General features: G+C 36.6%; 2 protein-coding genes across 4 annotated transcripts in view; one reads left to right on the top strand and one right to left on the bottom strand.

The window, feature by feature from the left end:
* psd3l (pleckstrin and Sec7 domain containing 3, like) overlaps positions 1-5,639 on the bottom strand; it is a 122,739-nt gene extending 117,100 nt beyond the window's left edge. Inside the window, exon 1 of one of the 3 annotated variants that reach the window (XM_067398413.1) lies at positions 4,916-5,639. In XM_067398413.1, the coding sequence (XP_067254514.1) occupies positions 4,916-5,443 (528 nt within the window). In that variant the 5' untranslated portion in view covers positions 5,444-5,639. The other 2 variants (XM_067398415.1, XM_067398414.1) reach the window with 2 other exon arrangements.
* sh2d4a (SH2 domain containing 4A) overlaps positions 1-15,034 on the top strand; it is a 51,460-nt gene that overhangs the window by 14,488 nt on the left and 21,938 nt on the right. The gene's annotated exons all lie outside the window — the stretch shown is intronic.

Genomic DNA, 15,034 nt, shown 5'->3' with positions numbered 1-15,034 from the left:
AGAGCTTATGTGTAAAGTAGTCAAAACAGCGGCGGGAATCCATCCGTCACATACACAAACAATCTGCTGCATGGAGACGCGTCTGATGCCTGTGATGGACAAACTCGCATCTATGACAAGAAAAACCGACACGCCTGAGGATTCTGTCCTTTTTAGGGGTCTCGTCTTCCTGTTTTTGGTTCATTTACATGTCTTTGGTCCATGTTGTGTTCATATATCTTTCGATTTCGAACCGCACCAGAGTTCGTTTGGAAGCGGACCAAGACCCATCTTTTCAGCGGTCTCGGTCCGCTTGTTTGGTGCGCACCAGGGTTTGAATGGCAGCGTTCACACATGTTCAAATGAACCGCACTAACCAAGCAATCGCACCAGGGTTCGTTTTAATCGAACCGAACATGACAAGTGTGAACGCACCCTTAATGGCCAAGTGATGCTGACATAATTATGGTCCGTGACACTGGCTCACTTGCTCAACTCAGTTCCCACTTTAAGTGAACCTTAGTTCCCAGGACATCCACAAGATGGATAGCCTGACTACGTCAGACTTCCTACTTCCGCTCAATTTCATTTCGCTTCTGTACTCCGTCTGATACAGCGTCAGAGCTTTCTGTTTACCACCGGTCTGGAAACAGCCGGGCCAATCAACGAACAGAGGGCGGGCTGAGAGCCGTGACGTAGATGCTAAGCGCCGAGTTTTACATTGTAGGTTAGAGAAATCGAAAACCGAAACGACCGCGGAAATGGGAAACGAGACACGGGATGCAATTCGCTCTGTTATGGAGAACATTCAACTCTTTTTCAAACTGAAGCCAGAACAAGAAGAGTGTTTGATAAACATTTGTTTTATCATGTGTTTACAACAGGTTTACAGTGGAAGTTCAATCATAGATTTGAGTTCGATGCATGATGTCTGTGCTTCGATGCGGCTGTACAGGCACATAACATACGTCATAACTAAACATATCTGATTGGCTTACGGGTAACCAATGATTTTAAACTTCAGACAAGCGCCCCCTGGCGAGAGAGAAAACACTTCTCTATTATGCCATTCCAGACTCTGTCTACGAAGCAAAGTGAAGTAGCAGAGTCTGGTATTACCAGGCTACAAGATGGATGCTTCAGACATAAACATGTGACAGGATGACTGAAATTAAGTGTTTAAAAAAAATAAACATTCTTATGATGAACTTATATATATATATATATATATATATATATATATATATATATATATATATATATATATAATATATATATATAAATATATATTGTGCCTATTGTTTTTCTTATAGAAACCAATGGCTCCTTAACTGATTTTTGATTGACGTTTAAAACGGCACATAAATAATTCAGGAACAGTTTTGTTTGTTTTGAAAGTATAGCCGCATAAAGAATATAACATGCAGTTGCTTACCTCAACAGTATTTTCAAGTCATTAAAAAATTACTAAATGCAATTACAGTATCAATGGGGAAAAAACAGCAATTATGATTTTTGTCATAATCATGCACTCGCACCAAAGAGTTATTGAGCCTGTCTATCACCACTGTGTCCTGAACAAGACATTAAACGTCAGGTTACTCCATAGGGTCTGTCCTCTTATTAGGATATTGCCAGTTGCTTGAGAAAACATCTGCAAAATGACCAATATGTCAATGCAAAATGGCATGTAACCAAAGACCATGATGCAATACATGCAAAAGAAAATTTCTGTACAAACCCTTGATTTCTCTGAAACAGCAAATGCTTGCCTAATATCTTAGTAACAGTACTGTGGCAGAACTATATTAATTACATATTTAAACATGATTTTTTAAACACTATTGAAGGAAGACAAAATCAACACAGTTTGCAACATTAAGTACATTTACATACACAATATGGGCACCTTTCAGTTAAAAAACAGCATGTGCAAATAACAACTGTAATATAATGACACGTTTTGTAAGAACAAAATGCAAAAACAAAATCCACATTTTCCAAGACAAAAATAAGTGTTTCTTCCCTTTCATGTTTAGGTCTCGGTGGCGTGGTGTAGCTTAATGGTCAATGATGGGATGGTAAATAAAAGGTTGCTGCTTCAAATCTCAAAAGATTCCATCCACAAACTATAACCACTGTGCCAAAACACTAAACCTCAGTACTGAAGCTGTAACAACACATGACAGTACTGTAGCTTTGGAAGCAAAACCTACATGACCAAATATCAATGAATCACACTGCTGATTGGCTGGTCTGATCAAACATCAGCAGACAATGAACACAAAGGCTGAACAATGATGTTTGTATTGAGGGTCTATGATAACTCTCACCCAGCACTGATAATTCAACTCTGCTGGTTTCATTAACACTATTATTATTATTACACTAGTATTTACACTGTAATAACATGCATTAAGGTCAAATGCAGAGCATCATCACATGGATATCAAATCATCGTTAATCTCGCCAGCCAGCAAACAACAACAAAGCTCCGTCCTGAATGAAGACGATAAAACAGAATACAGTGCAGAATCTCACCGTGGTCCTTCTCTTCTTCCTCCTCCTCATAATCACTATTTGATTCTCATTTATTTTTCACTCATTCATGTCCTTTGCTAAAGTCTGTTAGCTTCACTATTAGATGTGAACGAGCAGCTGCAGCTACACATATAAACAGTAAACATGTTTAAAGTGTGTTTTCTGTCAAACACATAACAATCGCGTACAGATTGAAACTGAACGTGTGACACAAACAGAATATTGCAGAAGTGAAAGCGCGTGAATCGAGTTATCGGGAAATCGTGCAAAACACTGAATGAAACAGCAAAACAAACAACGAAACTCACCGACAGAATGATTTACATTCACCAACAGTCATTTAAAGCTGGATGTTGAGCATCTCTGTGATTTACTTCAGCTCAATATAAGCGCAGCCGTGTGTGTATGAGTGTGTGTCTTGTTGTTTCGCGTCCCCTCAGTCTGGCGTCAGTTGGTACAGTCCTGTGTGAGTGAGTGTGCGCGCACTCCGACGTCATCATGCATGACACTGTTTTAAATCCAGATGTTAAATCTTCGAGGACAGCCGAGGCTTTTCTTTGATAGCAACTGTTTTGTGGTGTAGCCAATGTGATAATATAATATTAGGCTATATATTTGATATAGCTGTTAGCCTATATACATTTTAAACAACTTAAAATGTAAAACTATTAGAAATAATACAGGCCTACTCAAAAGTTAAGGCTGTGCTGATGCATTTTATTTACACATTTCATTTATCTCTCTTTCTCTACTTTTCACTTCTGTTCTAGCGTGTATCCTAATATAGCTACACATCAGCCTGTACTGCAAATACACTGTTCGTTCCTATTAATAAATTGCTTGCAATGATCTACTTTTGATTCCCAGAGGCACACATGCAATTACATGAATGCTTTAAATCAACCTGTAAAGTTTGCCTCCAAACTCAGTCAAACACACGTGAACCAGTTAATCATGACCTTCAGGATTATAGAAACCAGGCAGGGGTCTGCTGCTTAAGATAAAAGTGCATGCTTAATGATCAGTATCTGATTGACCACCAGGTCTTTGTTTACCTCTAGATTTGTCCACTATGGTAATTTATTTCTCCTTTGATGTATGTGTATTGCTTCATTTTATTGTGATGTTTGCGTTGATTTATAAGAACGCTTCCAAGCACAAACACATTAAATCTTACACACACAAAAAAAACTCTTTGGCTGAACTAGATTCAATCATCTCCACATGATGAAAACATGTCATCCCAACTCAAGTACATCATGTAGGATGAACACGATTGAATCAAGTAACTTGGACACCTCTAAGTTTAGTTGAATTTACATGTTTCCGTCATGTGGAATCACTTTCCATGATTGAATCAAGTTCAGACAAAGAGTCAGCTTTTCAGCCAAATATACGGTAGCTTTTCTTTACGTTAGGTAGAAGATGGTACGGGTTACATCCATGGCATTCCCATATAGTTTCATTTTTATCCAACTTGAACACTTGTTAGCAGGTCCTCAACCTAAACACATACTCAACACTTCACCACGGTAAAGTCCCAGAAACACTTAAATAACAGAAACTAAATACCAAAATAATAGATTAACGATGCATAAAATAAATCACTTTATTTCAACACTTACTCTCACTATTCAGCCCTATGTGAAGCATGATGGGAAGTAGAAATCCAGTTTTCTATTTTTGATTGAGCAACTTGACTGAAACTGAAGATTTTTGGGAAATTTCATTATTGTGAATATTATTTTATCAGCTGTATTTTAAGGAAGTGAAACTCTAAAGGGAGAATACAGTGGCCCAAAAAGTATGTGGACCCTATATCACACTTGATGTCATAACAAAATGAAGTCAAGTTTACACATGTGTCCTATCAAAGTGATCACACGAGTTCAAAATGCACAAACTTGATTTTTTTTTCAGACATTTTGCTTAAAATGCAGCTTTACAATAAATGACACTTGCTTTGATATTTTCTCCATACAGTTACAATCACTCATTTTAAGTATGAACTAAATGTCCAAATATGTTTTAGGGCCATTGTACAATTCTCCAAGTAAAAAAGTAAAAGAGGAAGTTGAAAATTGGTTCTAGTCCATTTAATGTGAGGTATGGCAAAGATGGGATTGAGATATCAGCTGTAATCAGCCCATCTGGGTGGAGAGACAAACAATACTCAAAAATGCTCAAGTCCCAAAGAGGCGCTCTTCAAATCAGTCTAAAACAGTACTGAGCAGACTAGACCAATCTGTGATGTCAGTCTGAAGACATGCAAATCAATCACTCAAAATCAGTTATATGTAGTAAATAAACTATAATACAGCTTATACATCAGTTATACATAAATATACAGTGCACTAAACTACAGACAGAGAAGGTTAGTGAAAAGCACATATACCTTCACAGGAAATCTGGCCGAAGGCATCATGGTGATCTGTCTTGCAACAAACTGCGTTTCTGCCGTCACTGGTGAAGTGTCGCCGCCATCCTTATCAGGATGTGATGTCATATCAGCAGACTCCATGGCAGGTGTCTCCCTGGAGGAGCTCTGTTGCAGTACAGGTGTGTATCTGTCTCCATACAGCTTTGATGTGCGCTCAATGACAGCGGACAGAAAGGACGTCCTTTCAGGTCTACTGCTCCCTTTTGCTCTGTTCTGAGAACCAGCTTCCTCTTTCTGTTTGGCACTGTGCACCCAGCTGGTGTGTGGCTGCCGCGGTTTGCTTGGGTTTATGACTGGAATCGCAGGAGCTGGTGGAAGAACAAGAGGCTTGGGGCTCAGTTTAGGTTTGATCCCTGGAGTCCTGACGGTGTCCAATCCTGCTCCTGGATGGAGGAAGCTCACTCTGGCAGCTGAAGTGAGCTGGGGGTACACCGGTGAGAGTGAAGAATTTCCTTCTGAAGCAGAAAGACTCATCTGGCTCATGATTTCAGAATTCCCTTAATGTAAAATCCAATTAGGGAATTCTGTGTCCCATCTAGTGTCGACTGACAGCTGTCCTATTTTTAATTCTCAATGAAGAGCTCCAATCTGTAGTTTCTTCTTCTTGAGAAGCACAGTAATCCAATACTATGGTGCTACAAGTGTCAATACAATTACTCTTAATAATTTAATATTTTGAAACACCTCCTTGAACAGACGGGTCTTGGTGACCCCTGGCAGAGGCTCTCTGGTTCTCCTGATGGTAAAACAGAGGGTCCTCTTTCCGTGGGCTGGTAAGAGACTGGCGCTGATGGACCCTGGAGGGTGACTGCAACTGGATGCAGAGGAAGGAAGTCTTACCATGATGATGATCTCCAGTTTCCTGTAAGAGAGGCTAATCTTTTTGACTTGGGTGCGAGGGCTCTGAAAAGCTCAGATGTCACAAATGAGAAGTCCCAGAGTCATAAGGGCCAGGGTGGCACTGGTCCACCCAGATTTTAATAGTTGGTCCATTATTACTACAGCAACTACATGTAATATGTGTAACAATGACACTGTAAAATAAAAGTGTTACTGAAAATTTTAACATGACATATTAGACTATGATGAATAGAGTGATAGTGACAGCATACAGTATTTTTGTAGGTCAAAGCATAAGTTCGCCTCACCCTGATGCCCTTGACAAAGGATTTTTCCTTTGACTTTTGACTCATTGCAGAAAATAAGCTCTGTGACCAAATAAAAAAAGATTATAATTCTTGCATGTTTTGTTCATCATAATAATCTTCACAAATTAACACAATTTGAAGCCTAAATACAATCAGCAGCAGTAAAAAGCCAAACGTACACTCTAAAAAAAAATGGTTCTTCAGCGGTTCTTCAGCGGTTCTTTGGGGTGGTTAAGGTGCTATATAGCACCGCTACCTTATAAAGAACCAGTAAAGCACCTGTATGGTTCTTCAGCGGTTCTTCAGTGGTTCTTCAGCGGTTCCTTGCTGTGGTTAAGGTGCTATATAGCACCACTGCCATACAAAGAACCTGTTAAGCCTCTGTATAGTTCTTTAAAAGTTCTCTAACTCTCTTATTCTCTTAGTTTAGTTTGGGAAAGGTTTAAAAACAACATTAAATTACAGTGTATTTTCTAAACATAACCTGGTTCTCAACCTTTTTGTCCCCAAGCCCCTCTACACTGTTAGTTAATATGGGTGTAAGTTGGATTGCTATAACTATTTGAGTCTGATTACTTCGTCTTTCTGCGAATTGCTCTCAATATTATAGTAGGCTACACTCAACTGCTCAAATATCTCTCTTTCGGCCAAAGGATAATTTCTCTTTAAGGACCCCGTGACAGACGGTTTTTTTTTCTGACGTCATGACTCAAGTGACTTTCTGGAGTTTTCTGCTCGGCCGCCATTTTCTTTCCCCTGGACTCGGATGAAATAAGGTAGGTTGGAAATGTTTTAATTAATATACTCGAAAATGCAAAGGTTGAACATGTGTTTTAGCGGTTTAGAGTTAATTAGCGTTGTTTGTGAACATGAATACTAACGAAATCGTAACTAACCGAATTTTTGAATTTTCGCGGCCTGCAGTAACGTTATAAAGGTTAGCGCTAATTGAATATTTCTATTCTATACAAGATGTTGCATTACTCGTTTTATTCTATAGAAATGTATTGTTGTAGTGTTTGGACCATGTAAATATGTCTCTAAATAATTTTTAAAAGAAACGTCTCCTTTACCGTGTAAGCAGCGCGTGCTATTTGAAATGATGCGGGCAGGAAGTGCGTGGGGAGCGGTTGTCAGTTCTTTTATTTGTCTTTTTCACGTTAGCTCTGATTTGTTCGACCAAAATGACGAAGAAAGTGTGTGAGTAAAGACATATTTAAGGCTTAACGTTACTTCATTTGACTAGCGCGAGGTGTTTTTTTTTTTGTAGAATGAAATGGCTGAGTATTTACACTACTAATTAATTACTTGCACTGCAGCAAACAAGTTTTTTTTCCATTTATAAAGACTGATTCCCCTCCCCCTTTTAGGATCTAAAGCTCCTCAATGTTTGACGACTAAGTACACTTTGCAATAACTTTACATGGTAAGTAATTTCTATAAAAACGGCTATAATTGTTAATAGATAATATGAATTACCAATGTTGGACATGTTTGAATAAAATCCATCTAATGTGGTCTATTGACTTGAATGTCATCCTCCTTAACAAACTTTAGACTAAGAATTATCCATTCCAAAACATTCATCAACTCCCTCTTATGCCATCTCAAATGCATGCGACTTTTTTTCTTGTTGTTTTGTATTAATTTTTTTTTTTTTTTTGACAGTAGCCATTGACATTAAATTAATCACAGTTCCAGCTAAAAATCTTTACTGTTCTACTGAAGAAAAAAAGTCAACTTGGATGGCCTGATGGTAAGTAAATTAACAGCTAGCTTTCATTTTTCGTGAAATATCCCTTTAATCAAGAATGATTAAATATATTAGGGTGTAAAGCTAATTTATTAATTGATGCATGTCTTATTTTCAGACTTATAATTATATATTATAAATTCATAATTTTAAATGAAACCAATGACTGATTCAGATGCATTTCTTAATTACAAATCTGTAGTATTTTAGCACTGACGAAGGCCTGTGTGCTGAAACGCATTGGAAAAATAAAGAATTGATTTTTTTTTTTTAGCTCCTTTTTATTTATTTATTTATTTATTTATTTGATCCCTCAATGCCACAAGTGTTGCTGGTATTGTCCATAAATATATTAATTGCAAATTTGGCCAGTCATTAATATGAATTATTTTCTTTTTCTTGTCCTTTGCTATTGCATATCTGCAAAAATTTGATTTCCTATTACAGATTATTGTGCTTTTTTTTTAATTAAGAAAATTAATCACAATTGCTTTATCACAGGCTGAAAACATTCACCTGAGAGAAAGTCCTGAAGACCTCATCAAGGAGTACTTTCTGAGTTGAACGTAAGAACGTATTTTGGTTTATTTTCAGAAAAATAAGTCTAAATTTGTGTATTTTGTAGTTATGCTAGCAAAAGGTGACCGAATTTGTTTTTTTTATGTTTACTATTAGGATAACCAGACAGATGATTGAGGAGCAGCTCACCATGGCAATGTTCATTATTTGGAAGGAGGGGGAGAACTTCATGAACCATCTGCTGACATTGAGGGAGTTAAAGTTTTGAATCAACTTACTTCAGTTACATCAGCTTGTGCCCTGCTTCTAGGTATGACATACATCATCAACCTGGCTTGTCCGAAACCCCTTTGATTTACTTTGTATGTTTATGTTAGAGCTGCACAATTTATCGTAGAAAGGTCGCAATCTCGATTCAAACACCCACGCGATCCTACTTTATTAATGACAATGATTCGCCTGCGTCTGTTAAACCTTTGACAAAAACATTCAGTGTTCATGCTGCCACTGATCCAGAGACAGCAGTTTTGAACCACACTGTAGTTATTCAAGGATTTGGACTCAAATAATGATTTCTTTCACAAATATTAAAATTATCACATAAGTAATAAGACAAAAGGATATAAACACTGGACATCAGATAGCGATCAAAATAGAGAAAATCGAAACTAACATGGTGCTTCAAATAACTGTTGTATATAAATTACCTTGTTAAGCCACTAGGTGGCAACCAGTGACATTGTCATTGAATCATTCATTCAATAGATTCGTTAAGGTTAAACCCTGATTCATCCAGTAGTGAAACAAGTATTTATTAATGAGCCATTAATATATTCAAAACCATTTTTTAAAAATAATTCATTCAAATTAAACATTTTCCGGCAATTAGAGTCCAGCTATTAATATTTTGCTAGAACTAGTAAAATAAATGTTATTTTTAGTTGTCTATTTAGAATCGTGGGAGAATTGCGATCTCTATTTGAAACCAAAAAATCATGATTCTCATTTCATCCAGAATCCTGCAGCTCTAGTGTATGTCTCGTACAAATGTGAAGTTGTATGAATATCCAGATTTGTGCAAGGGTAATCACCTTTAAAGGATTAGTTTACCCAAAAATGAAAATTCTGTCATTAATTACTCACCCTCATCATTGGAGGAACAGAAACCTCTCAGACTTCATCAAAAAGATCTTAATTTGTTTTGAGTTCAGAAAAAGCATACGCATAAAATACGAAGTATACTTTGGGCTTTACACACAGTAATGAATGTTTAAAAAGCAAAACAAAAAAGTATTGGGTAAAAGCATCCCGCATGTTATGTTAACCTGATGATGTTATTTTGTTTAAAGGCCTACAGTTGGAAGCAGCTGTTCTCCTCTTGCCTGCACTGTTCAAGGTGGACCTGGGGTTGCTGTTTGACATTGAGGTGAGCCATGAACAGTTGACTACAGTGTGTGAAGCACAATCTAATCAAAGCACGACACTTATTGCACATTTTGTTATAATTTAGCTTATAAGGTTTGCCTTTCAAATAAATATGTGAAGATGGTTAATGCTATTATCCCCTCTTCTCCAGGGCCATGCTCAGACCAGCCCTCCTGTCATCCCAACACCTAAGATAGTGCCTAAAGCCTGCGGGAGGATCATCTCATGCAGTATGACCACATTTTGTTCACGTTGGATGGCCAGTTAATCACAGAGTAGAGTGAGGACGTCTTGATGGCACTGGGCCTCCTCCTATGTGTATATTTTTGCGTTTGGAATCGAATCCAATCGAGTGCCCTAAAGGACTGAAAAAGACACTGACCTTTTTGAAGTATGTTGTTTTGAAATTGAAGTATGCAGTCGGACTTCCAGGCACTGTAAAATGAGTGTACAACTCAATCTGTGAGTAGACTTTTGGAGTCAATACTCTCTCTTGCTCCCTTTCTTATGGTTTAAGTTCCAGTTTCTATATTTTTTTTGAAATCCAGAAGGACATAAAGAAACTGCAGGACTTCAGAGCATAACTCAGTATGTAAAAACAGGACTATTGTCTTCAAAAATGTACATATTTCAAGCTTGTTGCATTATTTTGTATGTGTATAAAAGGGGAGTATAATGTGAGTTTATTTGCTGCTGAAAGAAATAAATTAAAAGGTTTTGAAAGTGTAATGTATTTTGTTTTTCAGTAAGCATTTAGTACATGATTTTGAATCTTTGAAGTCATGATTTGGTAAGAAATTATTAATTATCGTTCATAAAAGTGTAATTTAGAAGCATATTGACTCATCTACAGTAGTACCTGGCATGATAACAGGCCCTGCTAGCTCAAAAAACAATATATGGCACCTCTAATTTGACAAATGTGCTAGAAAACTTTAAGAATAGGTGCTATATAGCACCAGAAAAGGTTCCCCTATCATAACGAGCCAAAGAACCACTGCTGGTACTATATGGCACCTCTTATGGTTCTATATAGCACCATACGACAAGGTGCCATATAGCACCTTTAAAGATAGGTGCTATATAGCACCAAAAAAGGTTCCGCTATGATTACGAGCCAAAGAACCATTTTTGGTGCTATATAGCACCATTTTTCTTTAGAGTGTAGGCTATAAACAGACACCACAGTTGCATAACTTCAACGTCACCATCACTGAGCTTTCAGTCTTTATAAAAATATATATATTGACTTGCTTTATATGGAGTAAACGCAAGCAGTAGATTAAAAATGTCAGTACTCTATCTGTCAAGTTCTATGGGGGTGTTGGATTTTCTGAATATTAAGATGTATCAGTTAAGTTCTCACCTGAGATACATTGCAGAGTGGGTTAGTAATGATTCTTCCTCAACTTGGTTAGATATTGAATCCTCATTTCCCCAATTTCCTTTAAGAGCTCTACTTTTTGTTAAGAGCTTTCAAAAAATAAAAGAGATATATGATAATCCAATTATAGTTAATGCTCTAAAAGCATGGAGATCATAGGCTTGATCTAAATTGACTTCTTTCTTTATATTAAACAATCCTGATTTTACCCCAGGAATTTTGGATTGTGGTTTTAAATGCTGGTGTAGTTTGGGACTTATTAGGTTTGGGGATATGTTTCATACAATAGGTTAATGTCATTTGAGGAGTTATCAGTTGTTTAAACAGGATTTTTTAAACAGGATTTCCTCCAATTGAGACATTATATCACTAATAGCACAACACTTAGGAATTGTGAAATGTCTACTATTGCGAGATTATTATTTTTAACATCTGGAAAAATGTCTCTGGGTAGGTTTTATGGTTCTATATGTTCAATCTCTTCTGCTGATACATTGGGAATTAAAACTAAATGAGAAGAAGAGTTAGCTACTGATATTGATGATCAAACATGGGATGACATTTGATCTTATGCTAAGAAAATATCTTTAAAATCATACATAGACTCCATATTTCCCATAACCACAGGCATTTTTTAACCCCTCTCTATCGCCTATGTGTACTTTAACACATTGTCTGTGCGTCATGTAACAGACTGCAAAGGTATTGGTTTTAGTGCTAGGGGAAATGGAAAAAATCTTAAATACTCAGTTGGATTGTGACCCAGTCTCACTGGTGTTGGGTATACCTAATGGACGCATTGTTTCATCTGCTAAGAAACTGTATTATATTCTATCCTTTGCTGCCAGAAAAAAAAATATTTTACTTAAATGGATCAGTAATAAATCTCCATCAGTAAAAGGTTGGCATAAGATTATTTTTGAGTTGATTGGTTTTATAAAATGTGGACCCCATATCTGGACTATTTGGAACCTCATGTTCACCCCATTATATTACAAGGAATACTGTAATGTAACTCTCTGAACATTGGACTTTTTTGTCTTTTTCTTTATCCTTTTAAAGTATGTTTTATTTCTAACCTGAAATATTATGGCGTAGTCCTATTTTACAGTATATATAAATCTGAGCTATTTTTGTTTGTTTGTATGTTTGTTTTGTTTTTTGTTTTTTTTGGGTGATGTCTTATTTTATTTGTATTATGATGAAAACTCAATAAACAATTATATATATAATAGAATATTATAGAATATTTTGCAAAAGCGTGATTATATGCAGTGTTGGAGGAATTTACTTTTAAAAGTAATGCGACACAATAGTGCGTTACTCCCTAAAAAATTAACTAATTGTGTAACTTTGTTACTTTTTATAGAAAGTAATGTGATGTCTTAGAATTGCGCTACTTTTACTTGCTTTTTTGTTTTTAATAAAAAGCTTTAATTTTGGCAAATGTAAAGGTCCTTTCACACCAAGGCTGCGTCCGAAAACCTAGGTAGCTGTCTTGCTGCCTCGCTGTCTTATAAGAGAATGACTTGTACGGCAGCGTTTGTGCATGAAGGTACCTCACGAAACTGATTTCGGACAGACTTCTGAGGCAGTGTAACAGTTTAATGATCTACAGCAATATAGCGCAAGCTTTGGTGAGAACTGAACAAATATTTAATTTCTACAGTAGTAATTTCTCGATAGAAATGATATCAAAAATGAAATATGTTGGTCAAAATCGTACATTTATACACAAACTGAGCAGCAAACGCAACTTTCGGACGCCATCTTTATTTTTCTAGCTCAACTGTCACAGAATGGAAAGCACAGGATTGTGGGATATCAAAGACAGCTAAGGATACATCTATGCTTCCTTCAAAAATCGATCTGAGGAAGTTATCTCATGAGACAGGAAGTGAAGCTAACATTGGATTCGGACGTGTCTTGAAACCTTACTACCTTGAAATGTGTCCTCAGAAGGCAGCATTTTCCAGTTTTCGGACGCAGCCCAAAAGTGAAATGAATAAGCTTCAGGCTGAAGGAAATGCAAATTCACGGCTGTACAGTAGAGGGTGCAGCTCAAACAAACCGATCAACAGAATAATGAATATTAATAAATGAGCACGAAGAAACATGACAAACTCCAAAGCACAATTGAGAAATGCGCAAAAATATTTAAAAGGGCTAAAAATATTTTCATTATGTTTACGAGCACTGCAGTCTCATGATAAACGACACATAGTTTAACACAGAAAGAATAGTTATTTTTTTTGTTCATTCTTTGAATTTTCAGTCTAAATCATTGTCTTTTGTGTATCAGAATAATCGTGTTATTGCGTTCAGACACCACTGTATCAGTGTACATTTCGCATGATGAAATATGTGTGCATACACCATGCTGGTTCATGTTTGGTGCAGGAAAGTGTGTGAAATACGCCTATAAAAACTTTAAACACGCATACTTTATTCTGTATATGATCTAAAATCCACGTGGTGAGAGTTTTTAAACTCGTGGAGCTGAAACCCATCGTGTATATCATAACAATCGTATTTTTAACGTGTTCGTATTCAAATTCTAGCTCTGGCCGCATCGCGGGCAAAATACAAACAACACTCATGTGGTACTGAGCTGAGGGAAACATACACACGACACGGCTCACGTGTCCGAACGCAGAGGAGGCAAGAGATGAATGAACAGCACTTTAGTGAAATTTGAATTCTCCGCTGTAATGCGTTCTAATGCGAACATATTTTCCATTTGTGTTGGTGGACAACAGCAAAACAAACCACCTGCGCCAAAACTTCTGGTCGCGTCGCAGGGAAACACATTTTTGTATTGTAGCACTGAGAAAACGAGCACCTATATGACCCATGTCTAATAATAACAATATTAGGCAATGAGAGAGAAGCAAAAGAAGTCATACTTCCTCATGCATACTACTGCAATTTAAAAAAAAAAATGCAAAAATAACTAATTTCCACTTGTTAATAAACTTTATGAGTGCTTTTAGAGTTTTCAGTGGCAACCTGTACATATCTGTTTACATCTCAAAAAATGTGTTCTGGGGTTTCATGATGCTGGATGGATGGCTTTAAGTAAACCATGACTGGAAAAATTCTGCATGAATCACCAAAGAGAAGTCTGTTGTTTCATCAGAAGATCAAATAATGACGTTTTGATAGAAAAAATTACCAGGACAAGAAAAAAAAAATCATTCACAATAATAAATGACATGCATTTAGAAACTAGAAAGTGAATTTTCATTTCATGACAACTTCAAAAAGCTGAGAATTTATAGAAGAGAAGTCGAAATGCTTCCCACAGAGCATGTGCCTGTCAAAGTCACATCACAGTTATTGAGCTTGAACGGCAAGGAAATGACTACTGAACTCAAAGGGAACATTGACTGCAGCCTTAAAACATATTCAAATCAGCCAACTATACAATCAGTCCTACAAAATGGCCATTTGCAATATATGAAGGATAAATAAAAACACAATAGAAATGCAAGGCGCTGAGTGCTGGACTTCTTAAACAGTTAAACACACCTCTAAACCTACAGTACTGCACATCAATATTTAGTAATGGAATATGACTGAAATGACAAAACTAATAGTCAAACAAAACAAACAAAAATTTGATTAAAGTAATCATACCTGCATCCATGCGACTATTTGCTTTGTTTTCCTCACAGTACTAATGATGATGTCTGTCAGATCATGTTAAATCATTTAAAAGTGTTCATGAGCCATGTGTTTCAGGCACTGCTCTGGGAGAATCAAGATAAATGCCTAGGACAAGTATTTGCATACTTTTATATCTGCAATAGAAGGAAGCACACTGAAATTGAATCTGCATTTAG

Source organism: Chanodichthys erythropterus, chromosome 10 (assembly GCF_024489055.1).
Source record: "Chanodichthys erythropterus isolate Z2021 chromosome 10, ASM2448905v1, whole genome shotgun sequence".
Lineage (NCBI taxonomy): Eukaryota > Metazoa > Chordata > Actinopteri > Cypriniformes > Xenocyprididae > Chanodichthys > Chanodichthys erythropterus.
The sequence above is the reverse complement of the archived record's forward strand: the minus strand, read 5'-3'. Positions and strand labels throughout refer to the sequence as shown.